The sequence below is a fragment of the Saccostrea echinata genome, unplaced genomic scaffold (genome assembly GCF_033153115.1).
Source record: "Saccostrea echinata isolate AGI-Se365-2 ecotype Australia unplaced genomic scaffold, CSIRO_AGI_Sech_v1 ptg000051l, whole genome shotgun sequence".
In the NCBI taxonomy this organism is placed as follows: domain Eukaryota; kingdom Metazoa; phylum Mollusca; class Bivalvia; order Ostreida; family Ostreidae; genus Saccostrea; species Saccostrea echinata.
The window spans coordinates 2,961,535-2,987,004 of record NW_026889800.1 but is presented as its reverse complement, the minus strand read 5'-3'; the positions used below and the strand labels follow the sequence as shown (position 1 = coordinate 2,987,004).

Genomic DNA, 25,470 nt, shown 5'->3' with positions numbered 1-25,470 from the left:
TAAGGGAACAATTTATCTTACAAGATGACAACGTGTGCCATTGATTGACAGAGACCAACTTTGCATGATATGTGTTTGAAGATATATCAAATTCATTGAATCAGAACTTTAACAGTAAGTTGAAAAATGTCCTACAGTTCATTAATGACAAACATTTGGCCTCCTCCAAATGATGAAGTGAGGTCACGTCTGGAACGTTTACAAGAACTCAAACAGCTAAGAGAAAAGAGAGAAAGTACTAGTACTCTACCCCCTCGCACGGACAGCGGGGACTCGGAGGGATCTAGGCTCAGTCGTAGGCAGCTTCTCAATACCAGGACCTTACCAACAAGCCGGCTCAGAGAAAAACAAGGAGAACGGCTCAAAGCCACCCTGGAGAAGAAATCACAGAGCTCAAGTTTGTCACAGGAAGCTAATGGCAGGGCTGACTATGGTGGAGCCAGACCCAAAAATTTCAGTGCCTCACTTAGAGGAAACTCATCCGAAAAGTCAGAAATCCTGGCATCTATAAGGAAGAGGGAGAGCGACAGCTTAATAGGAAAGGATAGACAAAGGACATTCTCAGCAGACAGTGATACATTTGATGATCATGAGCCAAGTAGTAATGTGTTAAACAGGGCCACCTCAGCGAGGTTAACATCCATTGGAAATCCGGATGAACTGGAGGCTAGTATCAAACCCCAGGACGTGAGTGTGGAGTCAGAAAGTGCTGACCATACAGAGGACATCGAGAGCTTCAAACAGAGTTTATATGGTACAACACAGACAAAATCAACCCAACAGGAAAAAGTGCTGGTGCCATTCACTGAACACTCTAGCTTAATAGACTCTTCTAAATTGTCAAACAGGATAATGACTTCAAGTAAAAGTGAAAGTAAGGTAAAACTGGGAGACTCTGCTCGGTGGAGAAAGAACGTTCCTCAAAGTAAAGATAAGTCAACAATAGTGAATGGTGAAAAGTATGAGACTAGTCATGAACAAGCTGATGTGAAAAATGGAGGATTAGATTCAAATATGGACACTAGCACTGTGAAGTCAAGTGTATCTACAGAAAAGTCAGAAACTATCAATGAACAACAAAGTGAAAGTGGAAAAGCACTAGTATTTGATGGGGAAAGTTTAACTATGACAGGGGGAAGTGAAAGTAACACTGACACTCTATTAGGCCATGACACTGTATTATCTGAACATGACATTCAAAGGAACACTACTGAAACCAATGGTGAAGTTACAGAGAAAAATAATTCCTCAATAAATGGTTTATTAGACAGAGTTGTACATGGATCATTTAGTGTTAGTGAACAGACATCTGATTTCAGTGTTCCAAGTCCTGCAGAGAATTCCAATTACAAAGACAGCATTCTGAATGAAAGTGACAGCATCTTTGACTCTAGATACGAGAATGTTGTGGAGGAGGACACATTTCCCGACAGAGACTCTTGGCAGAGTGATCGCTGGGGAGGAGAAAGTTACACTTCATATAGGAATACCTGGCAGACAGACAGACCAAGTTTTGATAGAAGCAGTGGATATGCTCCGAAACAATCCAGACGTGAGGTTCTGACGGCTAACAGGACAAAACAACCCACAACAAGAATCACTAGATATGCATCCTTACCTAGCAGTGCAGACAGTCGTGTGTCTGAGTTCAGATCGAGATATCTCAATCGAGATTATCCAGAACCTTACACAAGCTCATATGGAGATGACAACAGCTCAACTTCTTACCGAGACACAAGACAAGAGGACATATCCAGTAGGCTGGGAAACATTTTAAGTGATAGTTTTAAAAAGTTTGACAGTGTGCTCGATGGAAATGATGCACAAAGGAGGTCTGAGGATTCTTCAAAGAGTTTGAGGAGGACTGAAGAGCAACCGAGGAGTTTGAGGAGGAGCTACAGCCAGAGAGTGGAGAGTGACACTGACTCGAGACTCGGTCGATTCATAAGATCGAGTGAGACAAATAGTGACACTGACTCTATACTCAGTCAGTACAGAAGAACTAATAGTGATAGTGATTACAGAAGTCAGTATGACAGTCCTTCTACTCAACCAGATCTAGGGATGAATGAATTTATTTCAAATATTCGAAGTAGAATGAGTGGGATGAACCCAATGAGTGAGAGTCGTAACAAGCCCCTAGCTCGATCAGGCGGAGTCAGCTCAGTGTTGGAGAATGCCAAGAGAATGTTACTAGGTATAACAGATGAACCTGAAGTGAGTGATAGTGATGAACAATTCAGAAACTTGAGACTTCAAACAGAACAATTGACTGATTCTCTAGTTCCTGAAGAAGAGACTGAAGATGTGACACAACAATTGACTGAATCTCAAGTTCCTGTAGAAGAGACAGAAAATGTGACAGAAAACTTAAACACTGAAGAAATTAGTGAAAGTCATGGTCAGTCAGTAGATGTTGAAGATAATGTTTCTGAAGTTCTGCTCGAAAAAGGAGACATTATTCAGCTGACATCAGAACCTCAATTGGACAGTAGTAAAAAAGTGAGTGAAAGTATCAAGTGTGTTGATCAGGATGAAGAAATTACATTGATTAATAGAACAGCATCTAACTCATCACAAGTTAAAAAGAAATTGGAAGAATCAGTCCAAAATGAAGCAAAAAGTTCTGCTCAAGTAAATAAAGCAGAACTATTGAAAAATTCTAAAGTTGATAGCCAATCAGAGAGTGTCAAAACCCAGAAAACAAATGACAGCAGTCCCAGCCCCAAGAAACAAATTTCATCCAAAGGAAAGAATAAAAAGAAAAAGAAGGGAAAGAGGAAAAAAGAAACAGATAATAAATCTGACTCCTCCAGTAGTATTGACAGTAAAAGTCTAGATGGCAAGAAAATTGAGATTTCTCAGAGTGAAGACATTTTGACTGTAACCATAGAAGACTCTGTTGAGAATAGACAGAAAGATTCAGGTGCATCTGTAGGAGAACAGCTGGAAAGCATGATTAGTGACATTGACCACAAAAGTGAGAAGACGTCCGTGGCCACGGAGGATCTCCTCTCTCTGAACGGAAAAGAAGAGGGAAGCGAATCAGTGTCCAGCAAAACTGAGAGCAGTGTCTCAAAGGCAACATCTTGCAAGTCAAATGATGAACGCAATCAGACCACCAAGTCCCAGATTCATGAGGCAGATTTTGTAACAATGGATGAAGGTCTGCTTGCTGTGAAAAAGAATCAGGAAGTCAGCTCTGACAAAATCAGTCAACTTCAAGCTGATAGTGAACAGTTTGAAACAGCTTCAGAGGAAGAGTTTTATGAAGCAACACCAGGGGAGTATGTGGATGAAGAGGGAAATGTTTTTGTAGAGCATAGGGAGAAATTCATTTATGTGACTGAAGGATCCAAAGTAAGGAAGAGAAAACTCAGCAAAAAGACTCTACTTGGAGAAAAACATTCTGAGGAAGTGAAACCAGAAGCTGAAAGCTCTAGACTTGGTCATGTCAAGGAATGGATGGATAGCAACATATTTCCTTCTAATAACACAGTGCATGAGAAAGACCTTGGTGTGAAATCTAGTGACCATGGAAGTCAGCTGTCTGTGAATTCTACTCTTGGTGATTTTGATTCTAGAGGAAGCCTGGGCAGCAAAGAAGTGTTGGAGGATGGGAAAACAATTACAAATGAATCTGTACACAGTACTGAGACTTCCAAAACCAGTGCAGTGCTAGAAAAGAGGGATTCTTCCATACAAACTAATATGTCATCATTGAATATGCGGGACAGTGGGACTCAAATGTTAATAAGGGCTAGAAATATTGGTGTGCAGATTGATTCAGAAAATTATGATAAATTTGTTCAAACTCTAGGAGAACTTGTGTGTCCTTGTTGTAACAATAAAATTAACATTCAGGAAGGTTTTATCGCCTCTGCTAAAGACAGAGATGTTCAGAAAGTAAAAGAAGAATTGAAGTTAAAGCTTGGAGTAGAAAATGAAGGGCAAAACAAAGTGGAAAGATCTATTTCATCTTCAGATACCAATGCCTCATCAAAATCTTCTTCATCGCAGAATTCTGTGACAGCATCACCAAAAAGTCCATCTTTGACCTCATCAATGAATCAGAGGCAAGTAGATAAGAGTCCAGCTGTTACTCTGGGAAAACAAAGTCCCTCTGCTGTCAAAAGAAACAATTCTGCAAGAGAACTGACCACAAAGAAAAGTCCAGCAACCACTCCAAGAAAGCAGAGTCCTGCAAGAAAAAGTCCAGCCACTACACCTAGGAAACAAAGTCCAACAAGAAAAAGTCCAGCCACTACACCTAGGAAACAAAGTCCAACAAGAAAAAGTCCAGCCACTACACCTAGGAAACAAAGTCCAACAAGAAAAAGCCCAGCCACTACACCTAGGAAACAAAGTCCAACAAGAAAAAGTCCAGCTACTACTCCTAGGAAACTAAGTCCATCTAGAAAAAGTCCAGCCACTTCTAGAAAGCAAAGTCCAGTTAGGGAAGGTGCAACAACACCCAGGAGCAAGAAAACAGCAACAAACTCAGCAGGACTAAGTAATGGTGAAGTAAGCAAAGGAAGTTCTAAAGTTAGGAAAGAAAAAGTTTCCAGTATGCAGGATCTTCTCTTTGAAAATGGTGAGCAGACAACTGAGAAAAAGCCTGAGGGTAAGAGACGTCCAACTACACCTAAACCAGGAAAGAGGGAAAAGACGCCTGAAAGAAAGAAACGGGAGGCATCTGCAGAGAGGCAAAGCGATGATGAATTGAGTGAAAGGAATGGTTTGCCTGGATACATGCAACCCACAAAGTCTAGCAGGAGAAAGAAGTCAATAGGAAACAGTGAGGAGCTTATGGAGGAGAATAAGCAGAAGAAAGGAACACCCACCACACCAAGGAAAACTGTCACAGATGAGGAACAGGAGGGATTTACCACTATGAATGACAATCCTTTTATCAGGAGTGATCGCCAACGAACTTCTGTGGGACCAAGTGGACAGAGATCATCAGGGAAATGGTATCGCAAAGAACCATTGAAGGATGAAGAGGAAAGCAAGAAAGGAAAAACACGTACAGCGAAGAAACAGAGGTCCACATCTGTATCATCGACGTCATCAGAGAAAAATCTGGTCAACGGAAATTCTAAAATGAATACTAAAAATGTACTTAGAAGTGATGAAAGGCTGGATCTCTCTGGCCTAGGGTCACAATCCAGTCTGCTGGAAACTGATCTGGATGAAGCTATGGGATATAACAACTGTGAAGCAAATGAAGACTCAGATGTAACACAGGTATTCATTGATACCATTCCATATACAAACAGCCATTTTCTTGGACCTGACTTGAAAACATATGCTGAAAATATCTCTAAAAACATTGCTGAGAAGGAAGTTATGAAACTTGAAAGTGACAGTAATCAAAATGAGAATACACCAATGTCTAATGTGAAGCTCTCTCTTCCACCACCAAGGGCAGGTAACTCCTACCAGCATCCCAGTGATCAGTTTTACTGACTTTGCATTGCTTGCCACCTATATGTATCCAGAGCTTGTTATCTGCTTGCCAAACATATCCTTGAGCATTTTTTGTTATGTTTGTTTCATAAAATCAAGATGGTATTTTTTTCTGTGATAACCTTTCTTCTGCTTTGGCTGATTTAAAGCCCAAAGCTTAGAATAATTTATTATTCTTTAAGATCAAGGTCATAACATTTTAAATCATCAGACATACAGGTCAAATGTCTAATGGAAATTCCCTTCACCATAGATATAGTTTATCCCATGGGGCATTTGTGCTCACAGACGCATCTTGATGTTTTATGAATCAGCTTAAATTAATGCATTGTTGTTTAATGCTTGTAATTTTGCAGAATTTTTTTATATATATTTTGTTTTAATTCTTTTTTATGTATTTGTAAAACTGGTCAACACAAGTTTTTGTGGATGTTTTTAATAGTTATTATAACAGATAAAAGAATGAAAAAAACTCAATGAATTTGTCATTCGGGTAACATAAACATCTTACATTAACATCAAATATCGCGACCAGTTTTACAGGCCTGTGATTTTTCACCTGGCTGATTTTTTACCTTGTTGAATACATCAAAAGATGTTACTAATATGTGAAAGGAAAAGTTGAAATTGTTGGTTTTAATAGACAGTTTATATCAATTTAAATGCTTACATTTATATATTATCCAGATTCCTAACAAGAAATATTAATTAATATATATGTATTTGTGTCAAGAAGCTAATTATGTGATAGTAAGTGTTGTTTCTGAGCTGAGAATTTATAGCGTGTCTGTGTCTGGATTCCTGCATTAATTATGTTCCCCTGGAGATCATTTGAAAAAAAAAATTGCATGCCAGTGATGAAATCAGAAAATAACAAACTCCTAGCTTCCACAATTAGCCATGTTTTTTTCCCACCCAATTTAAAAGAAAAAAATTTACATGAGATTGTAAGTGCTACTAGAATTAAAATATTTTCATACTAAATGATATTCAAACATATATTGTCTGTGGGAAACATAGAAACATAGCCCTGAGTATGTTAATATCAGTTCCAGTACTGCAATGTCTGCCTGTCTGTTGATTAAAAAATATTAATATTCAGATCCTGCAATAAAAAATTATTAAAAGGCCCTGAGGAAAATGTTTCCATTTTCCTTGTTTAATTATGGAGATATCTAAGTTACTTAAGTCCACATACACAACAGAAGTTCCAAAAAAAAAGATGCAGAGGAATTTAAATTTGGGATTGTGTGGAATAAAAGAGGAGAGGGGGACTGATATTTTGAACAAATTCAGAAATCCACACTTTATAATTGAATGATGTATAAGGGTTATTAAAATGGAATGCTTAATATTTGTTTTTGAAGAGAGAAGAAAAAGTCTTGCTTTTAAAAAAATGTAACAGCAGTGCATATTAGCCTTGAATATATAAATCCAATAGTGTTTAACTCATTCAGTAGAAAAAAAGTAGACTTTAGTTAGAATCTCATTTCAAATCAAGAAGAATGCATGAGTTTTGAAAAAATTAATGCATGGCATGATTTATTTTGATAAGCATAAAATTTTATAATTGTTTGCAATGAGATAGCTAGACCATTAAACAATTTGTTGAGAATTTTGTTATCAAAGTCCTTACCCAAATGCCTTGTTCTAGATTTCGATATTTTAATTTCATTTCTTTAGAACAAGAAACTAATATGATCTATGGTGGGAAAAAAGAGACATAATATACCCTTTAGTAGAAAAGATGCCAAATTTAAATTGCTAAATGAATTTGTATTTTGGGGGGGAAAAATCCACCCAATATTTGTGCTTAAACACTCACTCCTATGTAAATTTTTTTCTGAAAATTTTTTATTGGATGCAGTTACAGTTTGTGAAAATTACAAGTTTAAAGAAGGAGTTTATACAAACCATATTAGATTTTTTTTTCATGAACATAAGTATATTTATGGGTGGTTGATATTCTTTGGTTAAATCTTATTAAGTAACTTAGCATGTAATGCAGTTTATTTGATTGAATGTGTTACAGTGTATGCATGAAATAAAATATTCAATTGATTTTTTTAATTGAAAATCTGAATTATGAATTGACTTAAATTACTGTTGTCTGTAAAATGTGTTATTGTAGGATATGTTGATATCTATATATTGCTTATTCAGCCATTGCTGCTTTTGACTGTCTGCACATGCCAATTTTATGCAATTATTTTTATCATTATTACTGAAATATTAAATTGTTATGACACTCCTAACATCCAAACCTGTTGTTCTTGTTTTGACCACAATTGAACTTTCCTCAAGGGAAATAACTCCCATTATATGACTTTCTGTTGTTAGGTTAAGGAAGCTCTATAAAACACTAACAAAAAGTGCTTTTTGGACTTGGAGAAAAATATATCATATATAAAGGTGTGCATATTGAGACTATTTAATTCATTTTCAACATAGGGTACCTGCCTTATTCCTGCAAGAAAAATGTTCAAAGACAATGGACTAAGCGTGAACAGAAATTACTGTTGTTTACCAACATTGGGCAAATTAATGGAAATAATGAATTCAATTACTTATTATTGGTCTAATATAATGCTACGAATATTTTAATCTATTACAAATTGTGTAATTAACTATAAATAACCATTCTTTGTATCTTACTTCTAAAGGCAGATCACTCTAACTGTATAAAATTACCCTACAATTAGAACTCTTTAGTGTGCAGTGTTTAGAGCTTCCTTAACCATGGAAAATAATGCAAATAAAAATATAAATTTTCATGCATAATAAGTTGACTGGGTGGTGTAATCTTTGAATGACTATATAGTCCAATCTATGGTGCTTTTCGGTTAGGAGACATCACAGAAAAAATAGAAATCAAAGATGACGTCTGGTCAATTTATTGTGCAAGAACAGTACCAGCATTAGTTTAATGAAAGTATTAGCTTATACATCTAAAAAGCCAGAAAAAAAAATACAGATTTATCTGACAACTTACTCAAATTTATTATTATCAATTTATTAATACTTAGTTGTTAACTAAGTTGTTAATTAAATTACAGTAAAACACACTTATAGCGAACAGCTTATAATGAATTGACGCTTATAAGAATGTAATTTTCAGTCCCCACTTTAAAATATATCTTTTAATTTAACAGATATAACAAATTATGCTTATAACGAAGCAAAATCATCTGTCCCTGGCACTTTGTTATAAGCGTGTTTTACTGTAATGGCTTTTATTCTAAGATCAGTGTAAACAAGATAATACAGATATCCAGATTGGATGTTGTTAAATGATTGATGTTAAACATCATTGAAAAGTGAAAGTGTAATGAAATATATCTTTTATTTTCATGGGTTTGATATCCTTTAAATATATGGTACCGTATCCAAATTCATGATTTTTAGTATGGTCCACTGACATCAGATTATCCCACGAAGTCTGACTGCAGCCTATAGTGTATGAAATCAGAAGCAAATGAGCTTTAAGCTTACTCATGGGGCTTTATTTTGCTTCTATCTTAGATATCAACCTCGCACTTCATACTCTGTTGATATGCTCTCCTGTGAAGTTTGCTTTCATGTGAAGTTGATATAATGGCAATAAATGCTTTTATGAAAAGTTCTCATGCCATCGTAGGAGTTTTACTAGAGAAGGAAAATCTCAGAAGCTATGTGTTTGCCATGCTTTCAGCTTGCATGGTTGTGTGGAGCACTACTTTGTATCCAAAAAAGTAACTTAATTTAATTTAAGAACTTGGGAATGATATGAACACTCTATAGACATATAAAACATAGTTTAACAAATGAAAGATTACATCAAATAGATATTAAGGAAAGATCATAAAACTCAATTTAATTTGACACATCCATGGATATAATTTGTATGTTTATTTTACTGACATTTTATTTGACCCTGCAGTTTTGCAATGGATTAATATCTTACAAATAATAAGAATCTTTAAAGCCTTTAGATGACTGTGTCTTAAGTTATCATTTAGATGACTGTGTCTTAATTAAGTTATCATTTTGGAATCAGATAAAACTGGTGAAAAAATTTATATCAGATTTAGTCAAAAGTTTTAAGAGACATAAAAGTGAAATACACATCAATTTAATAGCTAAGGAAGATAAAGATAATAATAAGTCTACACGTAAGAAACAGAAAGAATAAATCGTACTCCAGTGTTGTACTGGTAGTAGGTACCCAATCAATGGAGGACTGACATCAGACTGTAGCTTTACATGCTTGATTTCAGTTGATACTGCACCATGTGCTCAGCTGTAAAATTACTAAAATTTAAATCAAGTATATATCCCTCAGCTTCTCGTATCACTGGAGTTTCAGGTGAATGGAATTACAGCACTTAGTATATTTAGTATAAATGAAAGAAAATATATACTTTTTCATATTAAAGGTTGATGAATGAAATTGATTTGAAAGAACATTCATTTTTTTTTTTTTTAAATTGGATTCATTTAATGTTTGAAGAGAAATTATATATTTATTTATATATTTGATTTTGTTTTGAATGAACAGAGTCTGAGGAAAAGGAAGCAGAGGTCACACAAACTCTTGATGGCAAAGAGGATGCAGCATCCAAACAGAAGCTTCTCAGTGAAGAGGAGCAGGCAGGTGTTCCCGTGGAAACAGAAGAAGAAGAAGATGAAGTGGCCCCTGTCAGAGTCAACCTCAGCAACTGGGACCCTGTAAGTCAAAAATGTTAATAATCATTCTATCAAATGTTGAGTTCCAAAAGATATGTATAATCATTCTATCAAATATTGAATTCCAAAGGATGTGTATAATCATTCTGTCAAATATTGAATTCCAAAGGATGTGTATAATCATTCTATCAAATATTGAATTCCAAAGGATGTGTATAATCATTCTATCAAATATTGAATTCCAAAGGATGTGAATAATCAATTTATCAAATGTTGAGTTCCAAAAGAATTTCCCATTAAAATGCTTTGACCTGTAGGATCATACGATTAGAAAATAATAGTTCCTTGATAGTCATTGTAAGTTTAATAGAATGGTTTCATGTAGATATAAGATAATGTGTTGCAACTTAAAGTTAATTGCTAACTTTGAAACAAGTTGAGGGATAATTTTTTTTCATTACATTATATCTTTTCAGACCAAATTACTGAATGATTTGTATGCAGTCCAGCTAATGCCAGATGTAAGCATTTTTCAAGCCAACTGAAAATTATAATGTTACAGTAACCAGTATTGAAGTATTACAAGTAGTATTTTGTTTCAAAAACAAACTTTGAAGCTTGATATCTATAGTCATAAAAGTGTATATCAGAACTCAGAAGAAAATGTTCACATACAGTATATTTTTTTCCAGACCAATTTCAATAAATGTCCGTTTCTGATCTATTCCAGGATGCTAAGGACATCTCTGATAAATTTGTTGCCATGGAAGGACTGATGGAGAAACTTCCCATGAACAAGAAAAAGGCTACTCTTCTGAAAACCTGGAAACGGAGATTCTTCCGAGCTAAGGATGGTTGGCTGTATTATTATGAGGTCAGTAGTGAAACATTTGTCATTCTGTTGATGTTCGCTATTTACATGCCCATTAGAAGTGATGGTAAACTTAAGGGCTGTAATTACACTCAGGTTTTAAGCAGGCTGTCTACTGTTGAATCACAGTTAAATTTATCACAGCCTAATGCATGGCTTTTCATTGAATGGTTAAGGACATATTTTATACATATAATTATGTGACCTTAGAAGACCATAACTATACAATGTACTTCTTTGTTGTCTTGATGTTATTCACCAGACTGTTTGAATCTCTTTTAAAAAATATATCAAATTGTATTACTGGCAAAAACCATCTGTTTTAAATTTGTACAATTATTAGGTACACGCAATGTCCATGATCTTTGTAATTTAGGGAAATATATTCATTTTGCTTTTAAATTGAGAGAAAGCATTCTCTCATATGGTAATTCTCCATGAAATCATGATTGTTATATTGTATTATATTTTTGTAATCAATAAGGACCGCTATACAATGCCATTTTGTAATATTTTGTATTATATGTTGAAATGTGATAAGATGTATGTCTTAAGCAATAAATAAATAATAATTTTTTTAAGACAAGTAACCGAGACAAGCCCAGTGATACGCTGCAGCTGATGGGAGGAAAAGTGGATGACCTCGGGAACAGAATTCTGGGTATTGATGATGGGGTATGTTGTACATTTGGTAGCTATTAATTTCTTCTTAAAATTTTCCTCATTTAGTGATAGCTAGAAATGCAAATTTAATTTTTGGATAATTTCAGTCTTTTTAGTTTTTAAACAGCATAACCTATCTAATTCAAACATCAGGAATTTTATAAAATTTTGTTCATTTATTTATTTTTTTTGTTCGTTTGACAGAGGGGGAAGTACCTGATGGTTCGTTGTCCCACAGACAAGGAATACGGTCAGTGGAAGTTAGCGTTAGAGTCGCAGACAGCAGACAATGTCAAGGCCACCTATGTACGACCAGTGTTGTCATGTTCCCCACATCCTCAGAAAGTACGTGTTGTAAGAATATCCCTGTAAAATAACTGAAAATAACTTAAGCGTTCATTATTAGTTCATGAAGGCAAGAAACAATGAATTCATTATATACATGTTGAGGACAACTTTGATGTTGGCATGAATTTACACAATTCTCACCATAATTTGGTGCAGAAGAAAAATACAGTAAAGAAATATTTCCCAAATTTAAGTCCTTATACAGGATTTAAAAACAGGAAATATTGTTCATTCCCAGGAGGTCTTTCTAATCCCCCTCCCCCCCCCCCCCTCCCCATATCCTCTTAAAGTATGTAATGACTATTGATAATTCCTTAAGTGGCTCAACAGTATCCCGCACTCCTGAATGACAAGTTTGCATTATATCTAAATCCCAACTTATACTTTTATCACAGCTATTAAAGTCATGCGGTGTATAAAAATTGTCATGCCTTTAGATTATAAGTGTCTTCTACAAACATTTCTTTAAGAATTGCTAATGTAGTCTGCTAAAATAACGTAGTGTACTAAAATACTTCTCCACTAAAATTACAGTTAACAAATTTGTGGTGTTGAGTTTGTTAATATTAGAGAAGGACTGAATACAAGTGCATTTGTAACAGAGATAGGCTTTGCCTCCCCTTGGGGTTGAACCGTGGACCTCTGGCATGGTAGTCCAGTGCTCTACCAATCGAGCTAAAGGTTTAACCACTAGCTCAAGTTACCCTACATTGAATTAAGAAAACCACATATTATATTATGTGAACATTTAGTCTGTTAAAGTCTCGTAAAGTGCAATTCATGCTTCTTTTCTTGTTTTATGATCTTGTTAACTGATACCTAAATATAAACTTTTTCTGTGATTTTAGAAAGTGATCCTGATAGACATAGGAAGTAGTGCCATACGAGCTGGAATTCTGGGAGAACATGGTAGGTCACCATAGTAACCAATCTAATTTATGACTGATAAAACATGCTGTATTTCATCTTTAAGGTTTCTTTTTGTCCCTCTTATACGGTTTTCCCTGCAGTGTCTGGTTAAATTTTAAATGTTTTCTTTTTCTAGCCACAATCTGTACTCTATTTTTCCCAAAGATAAAATTCTTCAGTGGTTTTTCAAGTTCTAGACAAAAATGGAGCCTTATAATCTGTTTTATTTTTCTACCTTGCAGACTTTGTTTTGCTATGGCCATTTGTGCAGTGTGCATACTAAACTCTTTAGAATATGGGCCATAACTCAAGAACCCCTTGGCCAATTTTTGTCAAATTTGTCACAGGATATCCTTGGCCCAAGGGCTCCTTTTTGTACTAAAACTAGGGTTGTGACCCTTAAACAAGGGGAGATGATTAGGAAAATAGAAAAAAAAGTACTGGTTGCTAAAAAATCTTCTCAAGAACCACTGGGCAGATTATCACCAAACTTACACAAAAAGATGAGGATATGTTGTAGATTAAAATTTGCACTGAGATTTACCCTGGGGCAAAGGACGTGGTCTCAAGGTCACTTCAAAGTTGACCAAAAATTACATTTTATTAAAATGTTGATATTTTGCTTAGGATCATCAAATCTTGTCAGTTGATGCATCTAAGGACCTCATATCATGTTGACTCAAAAGTAGGTCACCTTGACCTACTTTTTAAATTTTGCGGCCATTCTTTTTCAAAATGATATTGAGGCATATTTTGAACAATTTAAGGCCTATGATCATTAAACTTTGTCAGTTGATGTGTCTTGGGTCCTCGAAGTACGTCAACTAAAAAGTAGGTCACCTTCACAATGACGTACTTTTTGAACTTTGCAGGCATTTCAAAGTGTTTTAGAGGCATAATTTGGACATTTTAAGCTTTGTATGTTGATGCATCTTTTAAGGCTTTGTAAGTTGATGCATCTTGAGTCCTCAAAAAACGTCAACTGAAAAGTAGGTCACCGTGACCTACTTTTCAATTTATATGACTATAATTAAATATTTAAGGGAATACTTGGCTTAGAATCAGCAAACTTTGTCAGTTGATGCATCTTGGGTCTTCGGAGTAGGTCGACTGGAAAGTAGGTCACTGTGACCTACTTTTGAAAATTTATGGCTTTAATTAAATATTTCAGGTACTAATTGGCATAGAATCATCAAACTTTGTCAGTTGATGCATCTTGGGTCTTCGGAGTAGGTTGACTGAAAAGCAGGACACCGTGACCTACTTCTGAAAATTTATGGCTTTAATTAAATATTTCAGGTACTAATTGGTTTAGAATCATCAAACTTTGTCAGTTGATGCATCTTGGGTCCTTGTAGTACAACAACTGTAAAGTAGGTCACAGTGACCTACTTTTGAAATTTTATGGCTGTATTTAATATTTTTGGGTACTATTTGGCTTAGAATCATCAAATTTTGTCAGTTGATCTATCTTGGGTCTTCAGAGTAGGTTGACTGAAAAGTAGGTCACTGTGACCTACTTTTGAAAATTTATTGCTTTAATTAAATATTTTGGGTACTAATTGGCTTAGAATCATCAAACTTTGTCAGTCGATGTATCTTGGGTCCCCGGAGAACAACAACTGAAAAGTAGGTCACCATGACCTACTTTTGAAAATTTATGGCTTTAATTAAATATTTCAGGTACTTATTGGCTTAGAATCATCAAACTTTGTCATTTGATACATCTTGGGTCCTTGGAGTACAACAACTGAAAAGTAGGTCACTTTGGCTTAGAATCATCAAACTTAGTTGAAGGGTTCTAAGAGAATGACAAATGATAAGTAGGTCACCATGATAATTCTCAGGTACTAATTGGCTTAGAATCATCTTGGGTTCTCAGTGTGTGAATTAAAATTTCAAGGGTTTATCTAAGTATACAGGATACTTAGAGGCTTCAAATAGAAGTGATAGGTTGTACAGTTTATCAGAAGAGCGATTCAAGGCCCTTGGGTCTCTTGTATTTTTCTAGCTACCTTGCCGCCTCTGTTTTATTTTTCTAGCTACCTTGCCAACTCTGTTTTATTTTTCTATCTACCTTGCCAACTCTGTTTTATTTTTGTAGCTACCTTGTCGACTCTGGTTTTATTTTTCTAGCTACCTTGCCGACTCTGTTTTATTTTTCTAGCTACCTTGCCGACTCTGTTTTTCCCTAACGTGGTGGCACACTCTGGTGACAGTAAAGAGCTGGCTGCTGGAATCGAGGCATTTAAGCCGGAGTACAGGAAGACTACATCTAAAACGGTCCACCCCACGGATAAAGTAGATAAGGTAACAGACCCACACAGGGGGAGGTCTCATGTCTCATGTAGTCATTTTAGAGTGAATTTTGACATCATTTTGTAACTTGTTTTATATATCTTATTGATTTCTGTTGTATTTTCATTTAGCAAATGTTTCTCTTTATAAAAGAAAGTTAATGCTAGCCATTATGAATTTTATGTAAACTCATTACATCATAGTCATTGCTTGTCTTCACTTTTATTGTATTTGTCTTGATAATATGATTTTTATTTTAGTCAAGTCTAGTCTGTTCTTAATATAAAAGATTTTATGATTTTTCTAGGATTTTTTGCGTCCTGTAAGTTTTGGTGTCCTTGACCTCTGACATTTCTACCTTTACTGCTTTTTGTTTATATATATATTTGCCTTAAGGAATGTGCACAGCACCAGCGCTATTCCAAATCATTTTCAAATTCTGAGAGTTCCCATCAATACTTTATCCAGTTGAATTTTCCCAGAATGCATCACACAGAGAGTGTATCCATCCTTTTACTGTATATATACACTTGTATCATTACACAACGTGAAGGAATAAAATACCAAAGCAAGTCATGTCCTGTTTCCTCACATGCAGATATATCAGACTAGGGTACAGAACTGCATTATTTAAGTATATGGGCTCTTTGTTAATATACAGAACTTCCCTCAATAAAACATGAGCAGATTGTGTTGATATCTCATTAATTGTTTCATGTTATTAATCATATCATTAAAACACAACCAGTCTGTAAAGCAGATTGTGTTGATATCTCATTGTTTTGTATGTCATTAAAACACCACCAGTCTGTAAAGCAGATTGTGTTGATCTCTCGTTAGTTATTGATTCATGTGTCATTTGTCGTCATGCTTCATGCTTTCAAAGTCTAACTCTTCTTTCATTTTCTTAACATCATCATCATCTTTTTCATGTGTTAGTGGTGTAAGGTAGAACTGTTTTATGTGTATTGGTATTTCAGCTAACGAGTGTTGTTTAGTATCAAGTCTGAGTTGTTTTTTTTTCATATATTAAAGCATATCATGTTCATGTTCATGCACATCATATCTGTAAATTTAAACATTCAGTTCTTTTCTTTTTTTTTTTTTTTTTTTTTAAAAACAACAACAAATTATACATGTATTAGAAAATGGCTCATATATTTTGTAACATTAAAGTAAGTGTACTGTCAGTGATATAAGATTTCAGCTTCAGTAATTGAATCTTTCTTGTTTTACAGTTTAGCATCGACATATCTACAATCGGTGCTGTATTCCAAAAAGTTTTCACTGACCTCAAAGTGGAACCAGCTGAATACTGGGTAGGGAACCAGTCAGACTTTACCCAGAGCCAAAAACTCCATTAATACTAATGAGGCTGAAACAAACAATTTGTCTAGACATACAATATCAACTTAAAAAAAATACTGTTTGGTAAAATAATTTTAAAAGAAAGTGTGAAATAGGTTTTGGAACAATTAGGAATAGTTTTGCCTTAATTAAATTCTGTGGAAGACAATCTCTAAAGAAAAAAAATAGACATATAACCTGGTCATACACTTGATCTGTCAAATGATTTCAAATTTTGTGTTATTTTTCAGATGATGATCAGCACCCCTCAGAATCTGGGAGATAAGATCCGGGCTGGATTGATGGAGACACTAATTGACAAGTACAATGTTCAGGGAGTATGTATGGTGATGCAGTCACTTCTAGCTCTCTACTCGTACAATGCCACGTCTGGAATCATAGTCGACATCGGAGAAAGGATGGAGATTCTACCAATCTACGATGGTTCGTTAATATTTTTTTCATGTGGTAAAGTACAATAAATCTCAGATTTTTCAAATCTTCAGGTAAGAACAAAATTAAAGTGTGTAATTCTAGTAAATCATGTAATTTTATACTGTTTCATGTAGCAAAAAAATGTGATCCCTACAAACTTCTTTTTGCTAGCTATAAATGTGTCACAAAACCATTGAACTCCATTGAAAATTCACTAACTTTTTGTCCTGCGAGAACTTTAATGAGGCTGTTCCATTTTATAGGAGGTGTAATAAATATTAGGTTATTTTCTACAATGTAATTCAATGATCTTATAATCTGGTTTCCTTAGGTTTTGTAATTATCCTCTTTTTATCTTCTGCTTTCTTTAGGTTTTGTGATAGAAGGTGGGGTTTCCAGGCAGTCGTATGGAGGACAGAAGGTCATAGAATCTCTGAACTCTTGTCTCCAAGGTTACAACTTCTCCACACCTATACAACAGCTACTGGTCCGCTACGTTATGGAACAGGTAGGGGAGATATCAGGGTCATAATTAAGTCTATATACAACAACTACTGGTCCGCTACATCATGGAACAGGTAGGGGAGATAATCAGGGTCATAATTAAGTCTATATACAACAACTACTGGTCCGCTACCTCATGGAACATGTAGGGGAGATAATCAGGGTCATAATTAAGTCTGTATACAACAACTACTGGTCAGCTTCGTCATGGAACAGGTAGGGGAGATAATCAGGGTCATAATTAAGTCTGTATACAACAACTACTGGTCAGCTTCGTCATGGAACAGGTAGGGGAGATAATCAGGGTCATAATTAAGTCTGTATACAACAACTACTGGTCAGCTACATCATGGAACATGTAGGGGAGATAATCAGGGTCATAATTAAGTCTGTATACAACAACTACTGGTCAGCTACATCATGGAACATGTAGGGGCGATAATCAGGGTCATAATTAAGTCTATATACAACAACTACTGGTCCGCTACGTTATGGAACAGGTAGGGGAGATAATCAGCGTCATAATTAAGTCTATATACAACAACTAATGGTCTGCTACGACATGGAACAGGTAGGGGAGATAATCAGGGTCATAATTAAGTCTATATACAACAACTACTGGTTCACTCTGTTATGGAACAGGTAGGGGAGATAAGCAGGGAAGTAATTTAGTTTACACCATGAGGATGTTTTATATACAGTTAATGATTTCAGTGTTCCCTCTTGTCTCTCAACGAAAAAATACAACAAACTCTTGTGTTCTTAGTATAGTTAATTCTAAAGTTAGAGGTAGACAACATCTTTTTAGTAAAAATTAAAAAGAATGTAATTTTGCAAGAAAGAAATAAAATGATGAGGCAATTATTTTTTTGGAGATGAAATTATTTTATAACATGTTGTGTTTATTAATTTCTGATTTATCAGAGAGTCACTCCACTTTAAGATAGTTTTATGATTTTTATTTCAGTCGTGTTACCTAGTCACTGATTATAAGGAAACTCTGAAGAAATGTGAAGAAGACCCGGACAGTTATAAAGCCACTGTTTACCTGAATAACTTTGATCTTCCGGAGGGGGCCACTATGTAGGTATCTCTGTGTGTGTGGATACACATGTATCATTGCTACTGATAAGGGATTCGTGGACAAAGAATATGAAATAAGCAATGAAGGCAAACTCTGGAATAATTTAAGAATATCCATGCTTCTTTATACTTAATTTATTGATTCATGAACAACAATGACTATGTCCTCTCTTGCATTGTTTTCCTTGACAGGGAGGTCACCCATGACTACAGCTGTTTTAAGAGTCCTGAGGGGTTCTTTAACACAGACCTGTGGGGTATGGATTACCCCTGTGTCCATAAGTTAGTGTTCCAGGCTATCCAGTCCTGTCCTATAGATAGCAGGAAGAGAATGTACAGGTAGGTGTGGACGGGGGATTTTTAGTTTAATTTGAAATGTCCTTACTTGAAAGTTTATTTTTGGATGATACAAAAGACATTGTATATATACATGTATTTTTACGTATGAATATGATGTGTTTTAGGGCTATTTACCTGAGTGGAGGTGTGACTAGGTTACCTGGATTTGCTGAAAGGTTACAGTGTGAACTACAGAAACTAGCTCCCCCCTCTGTCATGGTGGAGGTAAGACGATGTTATACAAAGGAAATCCTGGAATTATAGGAAATCTCTATTTCTATTTATAGCTAATCCTATGTTAAGGCATATATTTTAGGGATTACTATTGATATCTGGGTTTCTATTATTAGGTACATGCCTCTCCCCAGAGGTATCACAGTGCCTACATTGGAGCCTGCTCACTTGCCAACATGGAGCAATTCAAACAAATCTGTATCAGTGCTGAGGAATGGAAAAAAGATGGAGTCAAGACATTTAAAAAGTGGAATATGGCAGGCTGAAAGGCATGCTGGGAGGAATATTTAAGTAAAGGAAAATTCTCAAAATTTACTTTTCACATTCCTTTACAAGACATTCCCTATATCAATAGTTTGTGGGTTTCCTGCACATATCTGAATGTTGTCATGAAGTACAGTTTTTTTGTATTTCCAACAAAATTATTTTTCTGTGATCCTTTTAATAAACTGCATTTTTGATTATTATTATTATTATATATTTATTTCTGCAAAAGGTGTTATGTCTGTCTGTAATATGCTTTGATTTTAGAGTTTTTAGTAACATCTTGTTTGTTATTTTGATTAGAGACTTCAATGAACTGAGAACTTTACCAAAGATATTTACTTCTTGTAGTGATCTAAGAACACAGGAATGGATCAAGTTCATTGAATCTTTGCTATTATTCTTTTTTCCTTGAAGATCAATGCTAAATGAGAACTATTGTTAGATTTGTAGTGCACACTGCCATTTTGAATGGCTGCCATTTCTGTGTTATGGATTATTTGTGAAATGTTTGTGTCCACCTTAAAAAATAAGACCAAGATTGTCTTCCATATTATCAAACATTTAATACTAGCAGCTTGTAGGATGATATTTTTGTTTTATATTTTGTGTTTCTCAGTGGTATCAAGTGTTCCAATGAATCGTGTGCTTTGATTGTGTTAAATGTTTCTTCTGAACCAGACATCTCAGTCATTAATTAGCAAATTAGTGTAAGTTACAGGTAACTGATAAATGAGGTAAAAATGAGGATATGTTTTTATCATATACATAAATTTTTATTTTTAGACTGATAGAAAAATTGTTCTTAAAAAAACCCTCATTTATGAAATACTAAATATAATTGATATTTATATAAAGAGGAGTTAAATCTGAGAATATGTTATACTCAAAGTGTCTTGCCACAAAAGGAAGAAATTTTCCTGGAATCCATGTTTTAATTCCTTTGCTGGTCAATTCTTCATAACATGGAGGGAATTCAGATGGTTATTTATATCAACACATCAAGCACTTCTTGTGGAATGTATTTTGGACTTAAACTATGCATAGAAAATTAATTTCAAATATACATATATATATAAAGAAACCCTCTTTTAGAAATACACTGTTGTTGATTTTCATTTACAAAATTCATCTAGTCTTTTATTTTGAGATAATTATCAACTAGGACTAAATGTTCTCCAAAATGTTTTTAAAATGTCTCTTTCCTTGGTCATCTTTAAAAAAATTGTTTGCTCTCTCCAGAAATGCTGACTAAAAACGGCCTGACTCAAAACTTTTTTTTAATCTACAGAAAACTTTTTTTTTTAAATAATTCCAATTTTTTTTTCATTCCATTAACTATTCTATTCCTAATTAAATGTAGTTAGCCACTGTAATATCATATTCCTAAGTTTTTTGGAATTTATAAAAAAAAAATTCTCCCTACCTACCTACCCAATATTTTCATCCTGAATAGGAAGAGGGCAAGCAAAAATTTTTTTTAAAGGTGGCCTGATTTATATCCTATAAAATACCTATATTCAGAAATTATTGTTTAAAGTTGTGTCTAGACACATTTTATGTATTTCTTATTTATTAGTCGTTAATTTATTTTCCTGTGAAATATATAGGATATATCCTTTAAATCATTAGAGTTAAAAACTTCAGAAACACATTGAACTGATGAAATGTGATTAGAATAAGTTTTTTCTTCTTAGAATTGAAAATTGTCAATAACATTTGATACATATTTTACATACTTTTTACATATCCACATTTTTATATGCTGATGTGGAGGAACACAGCAGTGACTTGAGTAATGTGAATTGTGGAAGCTAGGTGATGTACTACTTGTGGCAAAGATATATGTACATGTGGCTAGTTGACTGTAAACATTTTTGGCAAGGTTGTGTCATTTTAGCAATATTTCTCAATGCCAGTGAAAAAAAAATTCCTTATTATGGTTGTGTGTTTTTTTGTGCAATATATATTTGGCCTTGTGATATTGAAATGAAATGCTATAACATTCCATTCACACCGTGACGTATGGTGTGTACATGTCTTTATTTACTGCATTATTCAAAGTTATTTTTACATTATACATATTTACTAGAGGACAAATTCCTGATATACTATATTTATATAGTGTAAATATATGTATAACTGAATTGTATTGTGCCAGGATAATTTTATATTATACATGCAGACTTCAAAACTAACTGGTATATCATTCCATTTATGTTGTGTACACATGCATTACTAAATTGTATCATTCCAGGAGCTCATTGCTGAAATGTTTAAGTACATTTGCACTATTGTTGGGATTTTTTTTCTAAAATAATTTTATCTCCAGTATTTTGTATTGAGTAACAAACAATATGATACACATTTTATTTACTGCAATAAATTGTACAAATGATTCATGGTTGATCTTTTTAGGGCTGTTTATCAAAAGGGATTGATTGATTATATGTTGTTTTGTGTCCGTTCAAGAATTTTTCACTCATGTAGAAACGTCACCATATACCGGTTAAACCCCTGTCACACCAGCACTGCGTCCTCACGGCAATCGCACGGCGTCCATCAAAAAATGCAAAATGCCGAGATGAGCGCAGTGGAGTCTCCTGCAGCGCCGTTACAACGCGTCGAGATCTCCACTGAACGCGGTAGGGTCTCCTAGAACGCCAGGGGACGGCGGGCACTTTGGGCATGTACAAAGTACGCGCTGTGTGATAAGAACGCAGTAGAAACGTAGTATGATCGCCGTAGCAGCGCAGAGAGATCTCCAACAACGCAGTGGGAGCTCCATAGGTACGCCGTGAAAAGGCACATGATCGCAGCATGAACGCAGTGATAGCAGACTGCGCTTCCACGGAGACGTCGCGGAGTCCTTAGAGATGTCACTGCGTTTAATTACGAACGCGTTGTAAACGTATTGTGAACGCAGCCAGCGCAGTTAGAACGCCGTCAACGCAAGGTGACAACTCCTAGCACGCCATGAAAACTCCGCGGAAGCGCAGTCAATCCCCAAGAGATCTCCGTGGGAACACAGTAGCACACCGCGTGAACGCCGTAGAAACGCGGCGGTCGCCGTAGGGACGCCGTGACATCTTCACGTGAAAATTTTACAGAAATTTGTGCAATTTCCCTGCGATTCCACGGCGATTTTAAAAAATTAACAACGCCGTAATAACTCAGTTGGGACGCATCTTGGTGTGACAGGGCTTCAAATTTAGACCTTTACTCGGCACTCAGGGCCATTGAGCAGTGAGGGTTCTTTATCGTGCCAATGCCTGCCTACCTTGACACGGGGCCTCGGTTTTTAAGTCTCATCACAGGACCCATAACTTTCATTTCAAAGTGCCGAGCGCTTGGCGAAGGAACAGCTGCTACCTATTTTTTATCGACCATGGTCGGTGATGGCCGTGAATTGAACACAATCCCTTCCGATCACAGAGCGAGCGCTCTACCGTCTGAGCTACGGTGACGGTTGTTTATCAGAAGAGAAAGAGTATTATGATACATCACCAAATTTCAGAAAAAAGTACTGCAGTATATCAGGATAACCAAGCTTTCTCTTTTTCTGTAGAATTATTTTTGATTCTAAGAAGGAAACTGTAGATTTCAGAATTTCTTTTTCAAAAATATGATTTAGTAGAGTTCAATAATTTCTCTTAAACTAAGACAAAAACAAATTAATTTTATCTTTTTTTCTGGAAAAGAGGAAAAATAAAACATGCATTTAAAAAAAATAGTTCTACTAATATACTTCTGGAAGCTGTAAAAAAAAATATACCAAAAATATCTTCAAATTTCATACTGCCTTCATTTTTAATGCCATTTAAGCGATTATGTTTGCATATAAAACACAAGATTAAGGTAGAATTCACAATAGTTTTATTAATTAAAGAAATAAGACGGACTACTTCAAAAAGGTAATTTACTATACGTATGTTTATCTTTGGTGTAATATATATTTATGTGGCGTATGAAGCTGACGGGAATGCGCAAAAGGGATAAAATCATTAAATGTAAAATAAACTAGATGCTGTCATAAGACAGAAATACCCACACGTAGGCGTTTGCCTCTAAATGTACTCATTTTCATATATTTGGGTAACAAAGGAAGAAGCCACAATAATTTTATTTATTCCACAATATAGTCGATTTTCAACCCCCAATCACCCCCAGGGTGAAAATCAAAATTCCGAAGCCTAAATGCACATCTACAGGACACACACAGACTTCTTCAAAAATATAAATAATTGGACTACTGTGAAAATGTAAGAGGAGTTCGGGTAAATAGTTTTTTTTTAAAAGAAGAATATCATTTCTGGCCATCTGTTGGTCCCCATAGTGAAAAATCAAAATTCTGAAACCTTATTGCACATCTACAGGACACCACCAATCATATTCCAAAGGATTAGTTGGTTACTGTAAAAATGTAGGAGTTCAGGGAACTAGGTTTTGTAGGAAAAAACACCTTTTTTCGACGTTCCCCCCTCCCGGTCATCCATAGGGTGAAAATCGAAATTCAAAAATCTTATTGCACAAGATACCCTCAAAAACATTCCAAAATATGAATAGGTTATTACGAAAACTTAATGAGGGGTTCAGAGAACCAGGTTTTTATTGAGGAAAAAAACTTATTTTTTAAACCCCCAATCACCCAAAGGGTGAAAAACAAAATTCAAAATCTTATTGCACATCTAAAGTCCTCCATCAATCATGTTCCAGAAGATGAGTTGGTTACTGCAAAAATTGTAAGAGGAGTTCAGGAGACCAAGTTTTTGCAGAATTTTTTTTTTACCCTCAATAACCCCCAGGGTGAAAATCAAAATTCCGAAACCTTATTTCACATCGACAGAAATTTGTTAATTTCCTTTGCCCTTGGTGTATATTACCACGGGGAACCAGATGTTTCATTACGAAGAATAGCATTATTCTGAAAATTGTTCAGAATAAGGGAAGTATAATGGACCCTTTAGCTACACGTTTCTTCCGCAGCCAATGGTGTGCTGGAGACTGAAATATTCTTATGTGGATAGTTGCTTTTTGAGGGCGGAAATTCACATTTATTAGTAGTAATATTTAATAGAATTCGGTCAATAAGTTGTAAGTTATCCCCCCCCCCTCCCTCCCTTACACGCACAGACCCTACTCCCACTCCAAGACACACACAAACACATATTGTCCAAGAATGATTTTTTTTATTCCTTTGTTTATATTTTCAGGAACAAAAGCTTATCAATTTAGAATATAATAACATATAAATACAATGATAATATTTGTTTAAAAATAATATTATATAAATTCTTCTGAACTAAATATGTTTTATTTCTCTTTACAAAACTAAAAACTAGCTGGATCATCATTGTAAACATTTCTTTGAAATCCTTAGTAATATTAGCACCTTTAAATGAATATTTCATTGATTGGACTAAATATCAAAAAAAAAAAAAAAAAGCTTTGAAATAGCTACACCTGTATGTGTATAATTAGTAAACATTTAAAAGATTTCGCCCTAAAGTTTCGGTAGCGAATAGTTTAATTTTCTTTCCATTAAATTCCACGGCAGACTGTTGAAAACATGGCACTTAGATTTTTTCGAAGAAAACGTCCATGTCTCATTATGGATTAAGAGGAGGTCCGTTTTATTAAAAATGGAAATGATAAACCAAACAAAAAGTAAATATATACAAAAATAAAAAGATAAAATGTAGATTCTTTGGAGTTAAACACAATTGTGTCCGTACGTGTGAAATGTAAATAATTTATGGGTGTCAATGGACTAACATTCTAGGAAATCATTACCGAGACGGACAATATCTTTATGAAAAAAACCAAATTATTTATGACCATCGCGATTTCTTCTTATACTGATGTTAACTGGAAAATCTAATTTCTTAAAAGAAACAAGAAATACGCTAAGTGCCCTGAGGAATGCACTCAATTTGTCCTAATAAAATAATTTCACCTTAAAAATGTTTAATAAATTAAGATTCTTTCCAATAAGAGTACGTGCAATTTGAAATGGAAATTTACGCATATCTTGTTTACAT

At 34.8% G+C, this 25,470-nt stretch overlaps 1 protein-coding gene across 1 annotated transcript; it reads left to right on the top strand.

Moving 5' to 3' along the window:
* Positions 1-21,828, top strand: LOC133203776 (dentin sialophosphoprotein-like). The gene is made up of 17 exons (XM_061339563.1): positions 1-2,283; positions 2,350-4,381; positions 4,505-5,431; positions 10,007-10,176; positions 10,611-10,655; positions 10,865-11,008; positions 11,588-11,680; positions 11,873-12,013; positions 12,865-12,925; positions 15,093-15,235; positions 16,462-16,542; positions 16,822-17,014; positions 17,377-17,513; positions 18,477-18,592; positions 18,785-18,931; positions 19,057-19,156; positions 19,282-21,828. Exons 1-17 carry the CDS (start codon positions 127-129, stop codon positions 19,429-19,431), a joined length of 6,837 nt encoding a protein of 2,278 aa, XP_061195547.1. The 5' UTR covers positions 1-126; the 3' UTR covers positions 19,432-21,828.
* The last annotated feature ends 3,642 nt before the right edge of the window (positions 21,829-25,470 follow it).

Excerpts from the sequence above, each read along its gene's own strand:
- LOC133203776 (XM_061339563.1), top strand. The coding sequence starts at position 127 with ATGTCCTACAGTTCATTAATGACAAACATTTGGCCTCCTCCAAATGAT. Across the intron at positions 11,009-11,587 it reads GTTGGCTGTATTATTATGAG|ACAAGTAACCGAGACAAGCC; the intron begins GTCAGTAGTGAA and ends AATTTTTTTAAG. Across the intron at positions 12,926-15,092 it reads TGGAATTCTGGGAGAACATG|CTACCTTGCCGACTCTGTTT; the intron begins GTAGGTCACCAT and ends TTATTTTTCTAG.